The sequence below is a fragment of the Urocampus carinirostris genome, chromosome 2 (assembly GCF_059441175.1).
Source record: "Urocampus carinirostris isolate Australia breed hairy pipefish chromosome 2, RoL_Ucar_1.0, whole genome shotgun sequence".
Classification (NCBI taxonomy): Eukaryota; Metazoa; Chordata; class Actinopteri; order Syngnathiformes; family Syngnathidae; genus Urocampus; species Urocampus carinirostris.
Window position 1 is genome coordinate 61,213,979 of NC_142350.1, and position 18,191 is coordinate 61,232,169.

At 44.2% G+C, this 18,191-nt stretch overlaps 1 protein-coding gene across 3 annotated transcripts in view; it reads right to left on the minus strand.

Moving 5' to 3' along the window:
• Positions 1-18,191, minus strand: part of entrep3 (endosomal transmembrane epsin interactor 3) — a 47,705-nt gene that overhangs the window by 26,223 nt on the left and 3,291 nt on the right. For all 3 annotated transcript variants that reach the window (XM_088327414.1, XM_088327413.1, XM_088327412.1), the window contains exons 2-7: positions 15,616-15,672; positions 3,131-3,238; positions 2,891-3,007; positions 2,718-2,825; positions 486-646; positions 232-331 (exon numbers count right to left, since the gene is read on the minus strand). In XM_088327414.1, the coding sequence (XP_088183540.1) occupies positions 232-331; positions 486-646; positions 2,718-2,825; positions 2,891-3,007; positions 3,131-3,238; positions 15,616-15,672 (651 nt within the window). The remainder of the gene's footprint in view (positions 1-231; positions 332-485; positions 647-2,717; positions 2,826-2,890; positions 3,008-3,130; positions 3,239-15,615; positions 15,673-18,191) is intronic.

Below are 18,191 nucleotides of genomic sequence, written 5' to 3' on the forward strand. Positions count from 1 at the left end.
CCGTTTGTTATTTTGTTATTGAATTGGCAACAAGACTTAATCAGCGACTGAGTGCATCATTGATCACATCAGTGGGCATTACAGTATGTTGTATGTTTTCCGTCTATAACCATGAATGGCACCCTTGTACAAATTGATTGTTTATATTTATAACTGTCAGTTGCAGTGTATGTAAAGGTGTTTGCATCCAAACACAACTTTTAGAAAAAAACATTTGTCAATTGCATTCACCTGGCTGGTAGCTCTCTGTCCCATCACAGCTTCGTAAGGAGGAGGACAGTCCGTCGGGTAGAGCGGGATGGGACTTTCCATGGAGCCATTGTAGGTTATACTACACATGAAAAGGAATTCATTGGCTACATTACATTCATTATAGATAACTTGGATTGAGTCAGTCACAAAAAAATCCTGCATGACAACATGCAGTGTTTTACAGCACTGCAAAATAATTTCAAGTAACACATCAAATTTTCTGCCACGATTACCTCTGTGCATCTGTCTCAGAGCTGCAGGTGTACTCAGGAGGATAGTAAGGAGGAGGTGGGATTGGCGGAACAAACTCTTCAAAGTCCATGATGTTGGTAAGGAAGGCATCCTGTGGCGTGGTGCATTCAGGGTTGACGGAACGAGAACGGTGAGGCGCAAGCTAGGTGGAAAGCACACAAAATCGTTCCATATTAGTGTTTCTCAATCTTTTTTGAGCCAGGGACATTTATCCTAATAAATCTCGAGAAACACCATCAGTCAAAATTTTAAAAATTAATTTTTGGCACAGGTTTCATGTTTGACTTTCAAGCTTAAATTATCATATGGCCTTTATTGAGAGTATAAAGTTTTCCGTAGCTAAAGAGGTAACACAGGTTATTCCATTTTTCATTTATTATCTGCACCGCTTATCCTCAGTGGGCAGGGGACACCCAGAACTGGTTGCCAGCCAATCACAGAGCACAAAGAGACAGACAACTCACTCACTCATTCACACCTTGGGACAATTTGGACCGGTCAATTATTCCTGTCTTTGGAATGTGTGAGGAAACTGAAGTGCCCGGAGGAAACCCATGCAAGCACGGGGAGAACATGCAAACTCCACACAGGGGGGCTGGTAGCTGAGTTTGATCCCATGACCTCAGAACTGTGCCTCGGACGTGCTAAACACTCACCCACCGTGCCGCCCTTTATTCATTTTGGTTAATATTTTTGCTGTCATCTAGAATTCTAATATATTTTCATCCTTTTTCTATATTTGATGGAATTGTCTTTTCGTCCATGAAAAAGTAGTGTCAGGATAAATAATCAAAAATACTTACCACTTAGTGCTTAAAGCAGGTGTCCCCAACGTGGGGCCCCCTAAGGACAGCTGAGGTGCCCGCGCATCTGTTCTGAAAATAGCTTACCATTGCTGGGCCATTGTGATTTTCTAGTAAAAAAAAATTTTTCTGGTTGACTGGGTCTATCTCATCCTAATTCCAATAATTAATCTGGTAATAGCATAGTAAACACATAGTAATACCATGATAAGTTCTTATTTTAGAAATGCATATAAAACTGGGTACCCTTTGCGCTAATTAGTCATTAAAAGTAGCTCTCAGATTGAAAAAGGTTGGAAACGTCTGGCTTAGAGACTGGCCTAAGTTGTAAAATTAGTGCATCGTAACACCATTGCAATGAAAACTACAGCAATAATATTTAGCAGCAACAAAAATTTCCAAATAAGTTGTAAGATACACAATTTTCACATATTTACAGCCTGTTTAGCGTGGTGATGGCCCTACGTAAAATATTTCCTCCTAGCCTGTTAGTCCTACCTTTGCTGCGGTATCACAAGCTGCCAATGTCCTCCAGACTGGGCAGAGAGCAGCCAATGATTTTCTAGGCTGTGTTGACTATTCTGCACATTTTTCTGTCCTTTTTTAAGTTTTATAAACCAGCTCGGTGGCCTTGGGGGTATGGCGCCCGCCCGAGACTGGGAGGTTGTGGTTCAAGCCTCGGCCGAGTCATACCTAAGACTTAAACATTGGTACCGTTGCCCTCCTGCTTGGCGTTCAGCATTAGGGGTTGGAATTGGGGGGTTTGGTCACCTAATGACTCCCAACACCTCAATTGGGTTGAGCGAGGGGGCTGGGAATCCCCTCCTCTAAATCAATCTCCCAAAAAGAGTCAGGAATGGCTGTGGAATATATATAATATATATAATATAATATTTTATATTGTTTTAAGAAAAAAACTTAAACAAAAAGTACTTAAAATGAGCAAAGGTTGTCTGTTGGTGGAACAAAATTGTTTTACTACAATCTAAATCTTGATCATTCAAATTAGCACTTGATTGTTACTGTATTTGATTTACCTGAGTATTTTTTTGCAATAGAATCCTTAACAGCTTCATTAAACACGATAAATTATACTGTGCTACCTCTTGGTCAGATAATTAGTATATAAAATGTGTCTACTGCTGCAACGTACTTATAGTGATGGACGTTAAAATTACTACGTTGATCAATGGAAGACAGCGAGGATACTGAACAATGGCAGTTTTTCTTTGCAGGGAAATTTTTCTCAATTTCCTGTGGCGCAATAGACAAGGTCTCGTGGCACATTGGTTAAAAACACTGGTCTACATACCAGTACACCAGATCAAAGCAATTGGGAGTTGAGTAAAATTTTCACATGTTTATTTTATTCAAACAAAAGGGTGCTTTAAACAATGAGTGTGCGCTCACCAGGTGCACAAGGTCCAGGGAGAAAATATGGATGCTGCAGGTGACCGTGGACAGCGTGCAAATGATAGTAGACAGAATGCTGAGACCGCACGCACTAAACAGCAAGTCCTGCGGAACAACATCAAGCATCTTCAGTTAAATAAGCACGAGCGAGATAGAAGCAGCCTGCCCACCTTCAGTTGATGTCTGACCGAATGGCAGTCCGAATTCAGGTTGAGGACGAGGGTTCCGTCTTCTTTGCTGGAGCAAGATTCCGTGGGCGTGCAACACACACAGCGGCCGTTCTCCACCTACGCAAACAAAAGAGTTTGAAGTCAGACACTGCAGATAAACTACCTGACCACAATCCTAATGTATTCTCCATTATGCATCTGTTTCGAAGGACATTTCGAGCATGAGGCGTTTCTTTGTACCTGGCAGGTGAGCATGGATTTGACCATCTGTGCGTTCTGACAGGAGAGCATGGAGCCAGCAAGACTGAGGATCACGCACACCGCAGACAGCAACATGAAAAGTGAAACCTGTGGAGGGATGACGATTCTTTAATTCAGGGATGTCAACGTCAAACGGAGGCAAGGACCAAATAAAAAAAATTAAGCTACAAGCTGAAAGTTGGGATGAACGAATGTTTACAATTTCTAAAATGACGCATATTTTGTAGTGGAGTTCTTTTCATTTGGTCAGACTTGAGGAACCACCATCACACCCTAATGAAGAACTGCAACCCAAATCAAGTCAAGTCAAGTCATGTTTTGTGACGCCCTTAATCACAAGGTGTCTCAAAGGGCTGCAGAGACTATTACAAAACCACTGACTATTATTACACCATTCCCTGATCTAAAACCTACATGAAGGCAAGGAAAAACTCGAATTTTAGCATGAGAAAATGTCATGTCCTGCACGCTTGTCATGGCATCCAGCTAGCCCCGCCCCTTGACACCGGCTGAGACGCATTGAACTGATTGTTTGTGGAGTACTTAAATGCTCCTTTTGGGACTGCCCGTTGCCAGACCATTGCTTAACCTTGGGAAAAACATGTTCATGCCTGTTTGATCTGTGTAATGCCTAGTTTGTAATTTTGATTACCTTTGAACCTGTTTTGTTTTTGGTCCGTTTGTGTGTTGGACAACTTTTATTTCTCAATTAAAGTGAAAGATCGGCTACGCAAATGAGTTCCGACTTCCTGCTTCCCGGTCCGTTTCCTGACAGAAAATGAAGAAACCTTGAGAAGGGACCGCACATGAGATCATACCCCTTCCAGGATGACCAGGCAGCAATGGATATTGCAATACACAGATATTGTCAACATGAAATATAGGTCGTTCAGAAACTATAGAAATAGAAGTGAGTATTAAGCCTAGATTTAAACAGTTCAATTGAGGTTGCAGATTGAATCTCAAGAGGCAGGGCATTCCACAGCACCGGGTCCCGAAGGGAGAACGCTTTCGGACCTGCGCATTTCTTCTTGGCTCTTGGATCACTAGTAGACACCAGCATTTTCAGAGCGAAGGCTCCTGACCGGAACATAGTGGGGAATTAAATCTTTCTCTTAATGTCAAGAAAAATAATCAACCTCTCAAACATATTGAAGGAAGGACAGTCTACACCAGAGATAGTATAATATGTTGACTTAAAAATATGACCATCAAAAATGACTTCTAGTAATATTTCCTTCAATGCTCGATTAGCTGAATTTACAATGAAATCCAAAAGGCTTCACTTCAGTAGCTTCAGCCAAAATTCACAAACATGAAACAAAGAAGTGCTACATTTTTGTCGTGCCTCGCGGCTTTCAACTGTCCGGTCTTCTTAAAAGGGAACTGCAGTCCATTATACCTGAACATCTTTTTTTGCAAGTAGCGACCAGAAGAGCGCACTTTTATCAGGATGCGTTTCGTTCTGGCCCGCCTAAAATGAAGTGCGCTGTTGTGGCCGCGATCCATTAATGTGAATCGATTATTGCTAAGAGCAGGATCTGAGAGGGCAAATTTGTGTAATGTGTTGCCCCGCAAGACGTGGGTTTTGACTCGGTCCTGTTTCCTGTTGGTATTTCCTGTCCGGTATTGTTCCTGTTTATTTTGTCCTGTTTAATATCGGTTTCCAGTTTCGTTCCTGTCTAGTTTGTCCTGTTTGATTTCGATATCCTGTTTTGACATCAATCCAGTCCGTCCCGTTGTTTACTATTGGTTTCTAGTTTCGTTGCCGTCTAGTTTGTCCTGTTTAATTTCGGTATCCTGTTTTGATGTAAATCCTGTCTGTCCCGTCCTGTCCGGTATCGACCCCATCAGTCCGTTATCTGCTCGGGCAATTGGTATCGATCTCGTCGGCCTCTAGCTTCCTATCATTCCACGCCGGACTGCTGCCTATCGTGCATGACTCCCCATTTCCCGTAAAATGAAAGGCTTTTGTGCGAAACGTCACGCTTTTGGGTCCTGATACTGTTCCGGTTCATGACAACAAAATGAATCAAAAATCATCTCAAGGGCAGAAGAAAACTCTCTCAGGGTCTTGATGTAGCCCACGGCTCTTGACTTTGACATATGGGCTTTAGTCCATCGCAATACTTACCCTAGCAATTCTGATCTGCTTCTTAAAAGTGCCGTCAGTTAGATTTATGGCCACCTTTTGTGTTTCTGAGGTTTCTTTAAACCTCATCCACAAACAGCATGGCACTTTTGCCACTATAAATCACTACTAGAAATGTTTTACGCAAAATCCTGCAAAGCAGCAATTTCCGAGCTCTAAGATTGTTTAAAAAAGTAGAGAGGGAAATGCTGCAGACTCCTGGAACAGTCTCCAAGCACTTTCACTTGAATATTTTTGCAGATTTATCCCGACTTTCTTTTGATCGTATTTTTCTCTTTTATTACATGTTCATCCTGAAGTGCCATATCAAAATCTCACAATATTCTCCATATAGTTATCAATGACAATAAAGACAACCCTAATTATAATTCTAACATTTGTCTGTAATATGCCAGCATGCCACACAGTAGTGCTTCTATTCTTTGTTGTGCCACTGTGACTTCCATTCCACCTGTTCATTATCTGCACCGCTTATCCTCAGTAGGGTCGCTGGGGTGCCGGAGCCCATACCAGCTATCTTCGGGCATTGGGCAGGGGACACCCTGAAGTGGTTGCCAGCCAGTTGCAGGGCACATAGGGACAGATACCTCCCTCGCTCATTCACACCCAGGGATAACTTGGACCGGCCAATTAATGCATGATTTTGGAATTTGGGAGGAACACCACGCAAACACAGGGAGAACATGCAAACTCCACACAGGAGGATTTGATCCCATGACCTCAGAACTTTGCCGTGGACGCGCTACCCACTACCCGCTGTGGTGACTTCTCTTAATTATCTTATTTATGGACATAAGCGGTCGTGTGTACAAGGTCGTTGAGTTTGTAGTAAAACATCGTGGTGTTGAGTATTATTAGTTGGTCTTAAATAAAGGAAGTACACAGGGACATCTAGCTCTGTCTTTTTCTTTACGGCAGTCGTCTAATTTAGGTAACAGGTTTTCATAAATCAGACCTCTCACGAATGAAAAGGGTCCAATACAGTCAAATTTTAGAACTAGGCTTAGGCGAGTACTGATAACAGGAATCGGTTCTGATACCAGCATTCCATGGAGATATAAGTACTTGCGATGGTAGCTGATACCAGTATTGATTGCCCTCAAGTAGCCATGGAGCAATCACAAACCTTAAGTTGAAGGAATATTGAATTGCCATTAAATGAAGAAATCTATTCTATGCATTATCTGCACCGCTTATCCTTAATAGGGTCACAGGGGTGCTAGAGCCCATCTCAGCTATCCTTGGGCAGTGGGCAGGGGACATCCTGAATTGGTTGCCAGCCAGTCCCAGGGCACACAGGCAACTCACTCGCTCATTCACACCTAGGGACAATTCGGACCGGACGGAGTAAACCCACGCAAGCAAGGGGAGAACATGCAAACTCCACACAAGAAGGTTCGATATCATGATATCAGAACTGTGCCGTGGACACTCAAACCACTCAGCCGCCGTGCTGCCCTAATAAAGAAAATATTTTGTTAGGATATAAACTGATTTTTTAAAACATACGTGTTGTTTTTTTACGTGGGAAGCGTGTTTTAATGGACTAAGTGTATCGGTATTTGATATCAGTACGGATGGCTCCTCAAGTTTTTGATATCGGTATCCGTCTGAATAAAATTGGTATCGAACATCTCTCCTTACAACACTAAATGAAATGCGTTTGTCCAAACTGTGACTCAAGCGTTGTGCTATATACTGTAAGTACTACATTTTGAAGCAAACTGACACAATAACCTTGCAGGACTCAGACATTGGGAGCCTGGAGTAACTTCTGCAAATATGTAAGCCATATTTTACAGCAATGTATCAATAATTCACAGCTACAAGAGGATCCATCTGTGAGGGGGTTGCCAGATGGATTAATAATACAAGACCCCTCATGCGGACTGTCACGTTCAATTGCTGTTTATGGTGTCTATAAGGAAAAAGTACAGTCGCATGGTATTTTTTTGGAAAGACTAAGTGCCTTGTTGGTTATTTGGCTTTCACATCAAACCACATCCCCCCGTCTCTTGTATCTACAGTTTATGTGGCCATGTCGTAAAACTTCCATCCATTTTCTATAGTAGTTGCTCATTAGGGACGTTCCCAGCCCTAGCTATCGTTGGGCTTGTGCCGGTATACATCCCTGGTTTTCCCCAGCTAACTGCATGGCTAATTTGACAACAACCTTTCACACTCAAAATCACACGTCCGGACACTGAATGCATGTTTCTGTATTGTTTCAGGAAGCTTGGGACATGCTATATGCTGGAGAGGAGAAGGTCAAATTGTAGCCCTGGGAAAACAACTTGCTATAATAGGAAAAATAATTGCTACTGTATTCTAATGGCTGAAAAGCAGTGTTTATTTTACCTGTGAAAAGTGATGGGTCCCGGGGACTCGCATGCTCAAAAATCTCTGGGTCCCAACAGAGATCTATGGGCCCCCAAAATTTAGTGTTATCGGGGTTGAAATTGTAAATCGGCGACAAATATATAATATAAATACATATATTTATTCAGTTTTAATCAACACAGTTTATTGGTAATACAAATCAGTTATCACTTCAAGATTTTTCAGTTCACAACAATATTGTACATTATACAAAATATTATTCCTGAAATAATTATATTAATCTATATTTTCATTCAGTTTTAATCATCACAGTTAATTGGTAATACAAAGCAAGTTATCACTTCTGATTTTGCAGTTCATATATTCTTTGTGCTTTGCTGTCCTGCCATAAGTTGTAATGCCTTCTCAAGGTCCAATCCATTATCTGTCGTGATTACCTAACCGGAGTCACCTGAGGTAATCAGCTGGTGTGCTGGAACGCGATCTCTTGATTGGTGGAAGTCTACTACATAAGCGGTCAGCGTCCAGAGATGGACGTTCGAGTGTCTTCCTCATTTCCTGAGTGAACCTCCAACATTCAAGGTACCACAAGCCCATGTATATTCCAAGTCTGATTCTCGTTGCCTGACCCTTGTCTGTTAAAAGTTTTCGATCTACTCTTCCGTCCCGGCCACCGACTTACCTGCTACGTTTCGCCACGCGTTTTCACCACGGAGTTGCCATATCGTCCCAAGAGGCTTTCCACTGCCAAGGCTCGACGTCCCAAGCCTGCTCCACCGAATCTTGTCACAATAAATCCTTTAACTGACGCTATTGGATCCGAGTCCTTGTTCTGTTCCATGACAGAACACTCGAACCAAAGCATGGATCCAGCGACAGTTCGTCCCACCTCTGAGAGGTGCGGAAATGCCGAACAGGAATCCGCGCTACAGCGCCTACAACACACCGAAGGCGCAATACAACAAATCGTCCACGACGTATCCACACTAGTCCGGCAAGTACAACGTCACCAAGATTTTTTTGAACAGTGCGAAGCTTCCCCGGCAACACGAGCACGAGATCCAGTTCCGCCCCTTTCTGATCAGGTCGGCAGTGTTGAACCACGAGTAGGTTCGCCAGAGAGATTCAGTGGAGAGCCCGCCCAGATCCGCCCCTTTCTTATAAATTGCCGACTAATTTTTGATCTACAACCGCGAGCCTTTGTGAACGAAAAGGCGAAGGTGGCTTTTGTGATAAATCATCTGACTGGCAGAGCCCGCCTTTGGGGAACGGCAGAATACGAACGAGGGGCGACAGCATGCACCTCTTTTAATTTGCTTAGCCAGGAAATGATTAAAGTTTTTGATTCTGGAGCCTCATCAGTCGATGCTGCTCGTTCAATCTTGAACATTCGCCAGGGGAGACGCTCCATTGCCGACTATGCCATTGACTTTCGCACACTAGCAGCCCAGAGTCACTGGAACGAAGAGGCGCTGGTCGACGCCTACCTCCATAGCTTGTCCGGTTATATCAAAGACGAATTGGTTTCCCACGCTCCTCCGGTAACTCTGGACAATGCTATCGAACTGACCGCCCGGATCGACCGTAGGGTTCAGGCAAGACGCAGAGAGAGAGAAGATCCCAGACAACCCATCACCCGGCAAAGTCAAGACATTAGTAAGATACCGAACCCCCCAACCAATTCTACCGCACCTCATGAGATGATGGAGGTGGACCGCACCTTTCTCTCCGTCGAAGAACGCCAGCGAAGGCGTACCGAACGGCTATGTTATTACTGCGGCGGCCAGGGACATAGGGTGGTCAATTGCCCGTTAAAAGCAAACGCTCGTCGGATATAGGGGACATCCGATTGAGCTCAGCTTTATTATCGTCCCCCAAGACTGATAGACCTGTTCTCCGGGCAAATCTCATTATTTCCGGTACATCTCAACCCTTCCATGCCCTCATCGATTCTGGCGCCGAAACAAATATCCTGGATTTGTCACTCGCACACAAGATGGGGATACCTGTTGAAACCCTTCCTAACCCGGTATCAGCTCGGGCTTTGGATGGCCACCTATTAGGCACCGTATCTCAAATAACGGAACCCATTGAACTACAGTTGTCTGGAAATCACAGAGAGAAGATCCGATTTCACTTACTTCACTCCCCTAACCAACCCCTTGTCCTGGGTCATCCTTGGTTGGTGCAACACAACCCCCATTTCGACTGGCGCACTGGGTCGATACTTGAATGGGGCATGGACTGTCACCAAACCTGTCTGCAAGCCGCTCCTTACCCAAATCATCCTGTTTCCACGAGGGCTCCACCCAATCTGTCCAAGGTCCCAGCCTGTTACCACCACCTACGGGAGGTCTTCAGTAAAGCTAAGGCCTCTTCCTTGCCCCCTCATAGACCTTATGACTGCGCAATTGATCTCCTGCCGGGGTCTGCTCCTCCTCGGGGCCGCCTCTACTCCTTGTCCATTCCCGAGAGGAAGGCCATGGAGGAGTACATTTCCGATGCCTTGGCGGCTGGTATCATTCGACCCTCCTCTTCTCCTGCTGGGGCGGGGTTCTTCTTTGTGGGAAAAAAGGACGGGTCACTCCGGCCCTGTATAGATTATCGGGGCCTTAATGAAATCACGGTTAAAAATCGCTATCCCTTGCCTCTGCTTGCCTCTGCATTTGAGCTTCTACAGGGGGCCACGGTCTTCACTAAACTTGATCTGCGCAACGCCTACCACTTAGTCCGAATCCGGGAGGGTGATGAATGGAAGACGGCATTCAACACACCCAACGGTCACTACGAGTATCTGGTAATGCCGTTCGGATTAACCAATGCTCCAGCTGTTTTCCAATCTTTGGTAAATGACATTTTACGAGATGTGCTTAATCGTTTTGTTTTTGTGTATCTGGACGATATCTTGATTTTCTCAAAGTCCCTCGATGAACACCGAAAACATGTCCAGCTGGTTCTCCGTCGTCTCCTAGAGAACTCTTTATTTGTTAAGGCAGAGAAGTGCGAGTTTCACGCCAAGACAGTCTCGTTCCTGGGCTACATCGTGGCGGAGGGGACCCTTCAGATGGATCCTGCCAAGGTATCAGCAGTCACCTCTTGGCCTGTCCCTGAGTCTCGGAAAAAACTCCAACAATTCCTTGGTTTTGCCAATTTCTACCGGAGGTTCATCAGGAACTACAGTTCGGTGGCAGCTCCCCTCACGCTTCTTACCAGTCCTAGAGAGCCATTTCGGTGGTCTTCCGAGGCTAATGCAGCTTTCAACCGTCTAAAAACCCATTTCTCTACGGCCCCCATACTCCAGGTACCGGACCCTGCACGCCAACTGGTAGTGGAGGTGGACGCCTCAGATGTGGGAGTGGGTGCTGTCCTGTCCCAGCGGTCGGACAAGGACCAGAAAATGCACCCGTGCGCCTTCTTTTCCCGGCGGTTGTCCCCGGCCGAACGCAACTACGACGTGGGGGATCGTGAGTTGTTGGCCGTCAAGCTAGCCCTGGAGGAATGGCGGCATTGGTTGGAGGGGGTAACGGTGCCGTTCATAGTTTGGACTGACCACAAGAACTTAGAATATATTAGATCGGCCAAGCGGCTCAATCCTCGCCAGTCACGTTGGGCCCTGTTTTTCACCCGCTTTAACTTCACTCTGTCCTACAGACCCGGATCTCGGAATGTGAAACCCGACGCGCTGTCCCGACAATTCCAGAGTTCCAATGACACACCTCAGGGTCCCGCAACGGTCCTTCCAGCTTCCTGTATGGTGGCAGCAGTCTCCTGGGATATCGAGTCCCGAGTCAGAGAGGCGATACCCGATCAGGCGGGTCCCAGCTCCTGTCCCGAGGGTCGACTATTCGTCTCCGAACCCTTACGGTCCGAGGTCCTCCAATGGGGGCACAATTCTCACTTTTCTTGCCATCCGGGGTCGGCTCGGACTCACAGTTTCTTGCCCCGACGCTTCTGGTGGCCTACCATGGCCAAGGACGTTAGGGAATACGTCTCCGCCTGTCAAGTGTGCGCCCAGAACAAAACATCCCACCAACGTCCGGCCGGTCTGTTACATCCACTTCCGGTTCCCCGCCGCCCATGGTCCCACATCTCCTTGGACTTTGTGACGGGGTTGCCAGTATCCGAGGGGATGACGACTGTACTAACTATCGTGGACCGGTTCAGTAAGATGGTCCATTTCGTGGCACTACCGAAGCTCCCCTCCGCCAAGGAAACTGCATTGATAGTCCAGCAGCATGTGTTCCGCCTCCATGGCATCCCTCTGGACATTGTTTCTGACCGTGGTCCCCAGTTCTCATCCGCGTTTTGGAAGGAGTTCTGTCGTCTGTTGGGTGCCTCTGTCAGCCTCTCATCAGGGTTCCACCCTCAATCCAATGGTCAGTCTGAACGAGTGAACCAAGATTTGGAAACGGCACTTCGCTGCATGGTCTCTAGTGAACCGTTGTCCTGGGCTCGGCAATTGGCATGGGTGGAATATGCTCACAATTCCTTGGTTAGCTCATCCACTGGAATGTCCCCCTTCCAGTGTGTGTATGGGTACCAACCCCCTATGTTCCCTAGTCAAGAAGAGGAAGTAAACTGCCCGTCAGCTACGGCGAATGCACGTCGCTGTCGGCGAACTTGGGCTCGTGCTCGGGCCACACTCCTTCGGGCAAGCAAGACTCATGCCGTTGGGGCTAACCGACGGAGGAGTCCTGCTCCGAAGTACCAGGTGGGCCAGAAGGTGTGGCTCGCATCAGCTGATCTTCCACTGAAGGTTGAGTCGAGGAAACTGGCTCCTCGGTATCTTGGCCCGTTTCCTATAGTAAAAATTATCAACTCCTCAGCAGTCCGTCTCCGTCTACCAAGATCTATGAGAGTGCACCCCACGTTTCATGTTTCCCGAATCAAGCCCGTCAGCCAGAGTCCGTTGGCACCCATTCCACCTCCTCCCCCAGCTCCACGCTCCTTGGACGGGGAGCCTATCTATACAGTGCGCCGCCTGCTCCGCTCCCGACGCAGGGGTCGGGGCTTCCAGTACTTGGTCGATTGGGAGGGATATGGTCCGGAGGAGAGATCATGGATTCCCAGCAGGCAGATCCTGGACCGATCTCTTGTGGCAGAATTCCATCAACTGCATCCTGACCAACCAGCACCACGCCGTGGTCGTCGTCGGAGGTCCGACGCTGCTGCTCTTCCACCGGCAGACCCACCCGCTACCACCCCTTCAGATGCGGACGAAGGGGCCTCTATCCACTCGGAAGAATTCTGAGGGTTCATCGGACGACCTCTGGGCCCTCGATTTTTGGATTATTGGTGATGTATTTTGGGTTTTGGGGAATTATTTGTAACTGGCCTGTGATTTTTTTTCCCTTGGATTACCGGTGTTGCCATGTGACGTGTTTGGATTTATTTTTATTTTTCCCTGGGGGACTTCTGGAGCCGTCCCTTGAGGGGGGGTTCTGTCGTGATTACCTAACCGGAGTCACCTGAGGTAATCAGCTGGTGTGCTGGAACGCGATCTCTTGATTGGTGGAAGTCTACTACATAAGCGGTCAGCGTCCAGAGATGGACGTTCGAGTGTCTTCCTCATTTCCTGAGTGAACCTCCAACATTCAAGGTACCACAAGCCCATGTATATTCCAAGTCTGATTCTCGTTGCCTGACCCTTGTCTGTTAAAAGTTTTCGATCTACTCTTCCGTCCCGGCCACCGACTTACCTGCTACGTTTCGCCACGCGTTTTCACCACGGAGTTGCCATATCGTCCCAAGAGGCTTTCCACTGCCAAGGCTCGACGTCCCAAGCCTGCTCCACCGAATCTTGTCACAATAAATCCTTTAACTGACGCTATTGGATCCGAGTCCTTGTTCTGTTCCATGACATTATCATCCTCCTCATAGCGTCACCAGGAATATAATTTAGTCAATTTTGGCAGAAAAGTCCTTTTCTTGCTAGTAGTATCCTTTTGTTTATTTTCTTTCGTCGAATCGTTCCCTTCAACACACGTGTTTTCCTGCCCCCGCGATCTTCCGAAGAATTTCTCCGCAGTTTTTTCAAGCCGGCTTAGACGAAATCTCGAACCGCGAGACCAAAACAACAACAACAACTATGCGTCCCCAGCAAAAATGATGCGTCTAGGAAGCAGGGACGCGGGCAAACGAGAACACTGGAAAAGGCAAAAAAATTTATCTCGTGCTGTTTGTTTTGTTGAATTTTCTATAATTAGTGTTAACTTTTTTTTTTTACATGGGAGCTAAGCTAGCAATAGAACTTCCAGCTAGGTAAACATTGTGAAACAAGAAGGTCAGATTGTGGAACTGGGAAAACAACTTGCTAAGTAGTAAGACCTTGGCTGGGACGCCTGAGGACAATGGCAACCAAGAAGGCCGAAAACCACTGCCTCGTGTCCCCAGCTGGAAACCATGGTTCTCATTGTCACTATCCCTTGGCTGGAGGATGAGGACGGAAATGGATGGAGAGACTTTTCTGAAGAAGGGTTTTTTTCCCGTTCCTGTCATGCAACCAACCCCCTCTCGTGCTGCTTTGTCTGACCCAAAGGTGGGCAATAGATATTTCACAACAAACACTTTTGGTGCAGGGTCAAAGAATATTTTATTTTGAACATGCTATGAAACAAAATCCTGATTATTTAAATAAGGTGAGTGTTTTAACACTGTTTATAGATCAATGATTTTAGTATTTTTACCGAATTTCTTTACCCGTTCCTGTTTTCTCAGACTGTGAGGGCTTGTGTCAACAATGTCTTTTTATGATTTTGTGTGATTCAATTCTCCTTTGTCTTGTAAATAGATGAATTATTTATTTGTGAGTCTCTGCTATTTTCCTTCTGGACTGATCAATCATCACTCATATCAATGAAATGAAAAATCGATCATTTAAATTTAAAATTAGAATATGTTAAGTATGTTGCTTTCTTCAAGAATAATGCTGGAGACGATATGAGGCTATCATGTCAAACTCATTTGGGTGGGAAACCGTGAGCCCTACCTGCTGGCCGATTAGGTTACCACCGAATTGGATTCTAAATTAAATACATATAATTTAAAGCAATTTACTCTAAATTGTCTACAACTACTGTGGCAGAGTGTTAAGTTAATGTGTTTAGATGCGAGCTACACTAGCATAAGCTATCATAAATCCCCACAATTATTATGTTTTTAGAGTTTAAAGTTGTTCTGTTGTTAGCCACCAAGCTAGGTCTTCCTACTCCTGTTTAGCAGCAGAGCAATTTACCCTGTGTGGTTTCTATTTTCAAGGTTTTTTTTAAATTCTGTAAATACTTTCTAATCCGAACTGTGGAGTTTTATATGTCTGCAAAAGAGTGAAAGTGTTAAGGCGTCAGCTCCACATTTTATGTCATGATTACTGATGTGAATCACCTTTGCCCGCTCCTTTGGCGCCAACTGCCACGGTTTCTGATTGGCTCCCGATCAGTATTTGAACCCAGTCCTGTCTGTCCCCTTTTGTCAGTCAAACTGCGAACCTCAGTGAACACTAGGCAAGCCTTTTTCGATCCTGACTCCCACCTGTCCCATTTTTTGCTCCTGTCTGTCCCCCGGCTTTGACCCGTTTTTGATCCTGACCACGTCTACTCTCCCATCCCGGATTTCGACCTCTTTTTGTCCGCTACCACGTCTCCTCTCCTTTCCTGGCATACGACTCGCTTCCGACCACGATTTCGCTCTCCTGTCCTGGCTACTGACCCGTTTTTCCGTTCCCGACATCGGGATCGCTCGCCACGGAATAACCACTTCTGCGTTCAGAGCGACCTGCTTCCTGCGTCCAGCGATCACTTGATCTTAGGCGTAACCCTTTCCCTTTCTTCCAATAAAAGTTGTGAGAAATGCAATGCAATAGGGTCCTGTCTCCGTTCTGGTCCTGACATTTTAGGGGTTTTGGGTTCAAATCCCAACTTAAGCAATTACATCAAACTGATTATTTGTTATGAAGTCAAAATATACCGGTACTTACCACCAGAGTGAGAGGTTTCCTCCATGAAATAATGCCAACAATTCCAGATGCCACCACCTACAAAAAACATACTTTAGCACAAGCACTATGGTCTGATTCTAAAAACTTGTATAGATCAATGTTAATATGCATTAATATTAAAAACACTGTCTCTTTTTAATCCTTCGTATTTCATTTTCAGACTCATTTTTTATTAAAAGTGGAATTATTCCATGACATCAAAGTGTAAGTTTTGTAAATATTGCTACGCTTGAAGTAAAATTACAGAGATGAATGAAGCATTTTATTATTGCACTTGTGGCCTGGTCATGTAGACAAGAAGGAATTTAGGTACAGACCATTTAAATATTTGATTTAAAAATAAAACATGTAAGATGTATTTGTACAGTAAATGAGAGCCATATTTTACTTAGAAACACTTGAAATTATATTTTTGTTGCAGGGCATCTGTTTGGTCTTACCATTGGTGGGGATATATCATATGTTTTAAGTGATCACGCAATATTGGTGGAGACAAAACAATGATTGCTCGATAGTGGTGGGGACATGTCCCCTCGATCCATGCCAAATAATACCCTTGTTTTGGTGCATTTAGGGAGAATCAAAGTTTCTTTCACAGGGAAATATGATTTAACTTTCCGATTTAAGAATACAGTCATAGTGAGGTGTCTCGGATCTCAAAATTTACAGGTTATGACAGCTTGGTCATCCTTGGAGAGGGATTACCTCATGTGTAGTCCCTTCTCAAGGTTTCTTCATTTTCCTCATGTCTAGGTCTTTGAGTTTTTCCTTGCCCTCATGTAGGTTTTAGATCAGGGGATGGTGTCATAATAGTCTGTGGTTTGCAATAATCTGTGGTCTGTGCAGCCCTTTGAGACTCTTAGTGATTAAGTTCTATAAAAATCAACATGACTTGACTTGACTGTATTAGAATCAAATAAAAAATGGGCAAATCAGTGTCTGAAACTCATGAAAAAAAGTTACAGGACACCAGGGCAGACATTTCTGAAAAGTTGCCTGCCCAGCCACAGAGTTTGCCTGCCCCATTTTTCACAACTTGAAACACAATAAGACAACAAATCGCAAAAAAAAAACCATTGTTGCAAAGTATTAAGGATTGATAATCACAATATATAACAGAACAACACTTTGAAATTAAGTTTATTATAAATCGACTTATAACATTCATTGCATGTATATGACATCACTGTTTTCCCATCAGCCATCAATATGTACCTGCTCTTACTCATCTTCATTCATGCAATGTTTGCGTTGCGTCGTCTGCTACAAGCCACGTGAACTCCTCTTTCCACGATGCTTTTAATTTACGTTTACGTTTTGTAGCGTCATCAATTTTGTTAGCTTATTTTGAATCTTTCTTCTGGGACTGAGGTTTTGGCTTGATTCCTAAACCACTTCTCATTTTTTATTGTGTTCTCTGCATCTACTTTGGAAAAGGATATGCAAATCCACGACCTTATAACGCTCGGGAAAATCCGGAAGCACAAAGTTATTCGATGTAGGCTTCTGATTGGCTGCCGAGTATGCAAATTGCCAAATGAACTGAACGAAGATTTCGAAATCGGAATAAAGCAAACGTTTGATTTGAAAAAATAAATAAATAAAAACTAACTTTTTTTTCACCAACAGCTTATGTTTGGCCTTCGCATTGGTGGGGATTTTTTTAAGGGATCACATAATATAGTGACTTGTTTACCTGACTGCCCACTTTGCACATCTGTTCAGCTGCTCCTCTTGCACTGTTTGCACTACTGTATAGTACTCATAGCTATAATTATTTAGTATATTATTTAGTATTTTCAATACTCCAACTCAATACTACATATTTATATCTGCACATTCAAGGAAACTGTGCGGGTCAGATGTATCGACATTTCGTTCTGTATACATGTGTACAAGAATGACAATAACGTATTTCTGAATCTGAATCTGAATATTGGAGGGGGAAAAAAAAGATGATTCCTTGATATTGGTGGGGACACGTATTCTACGTCAATGCCAAAACTATGCCCTTGATTTTGTCTACTGACAACTATACTGTTGTTTGTTATGGCTACTTCTATGCCCTGTTTCCATGATTGTCACTATGAATGAATGAAAACTTTATTTCGAACATTATAAGATAAAAACAGGACAAAAACAATGTCCCAACAACAAAAATAACGTTAACACAACATGTTTGAAAAGGCGTAGTAAGAAACAGACGCTTATTTTCCCTACCTTTCATCTTCCCTATTAATTACAGTTGCCAGATAGCTCCTCTTTTGTGTCTAAATATAACAAAATCTCATGGATATACATATTACATTGGTCAGATATCAATAACAATAGTCACAAATCTTATACACTAATCATCGTAGTCCCATCTATTAACGTTATAATGCTACTAGTCACTAAATATCATTGTGAGACCAATGATAATTACAACAATATCAATAATAACAGTTCTGATATAATAATAGCAACAATAACAACAAGTTAACCATAGTTTTAAACGCAGAATTTCCAATCTCACTCATATCCCATTTTCTTCATCCTTGTATTTCTCACATGGT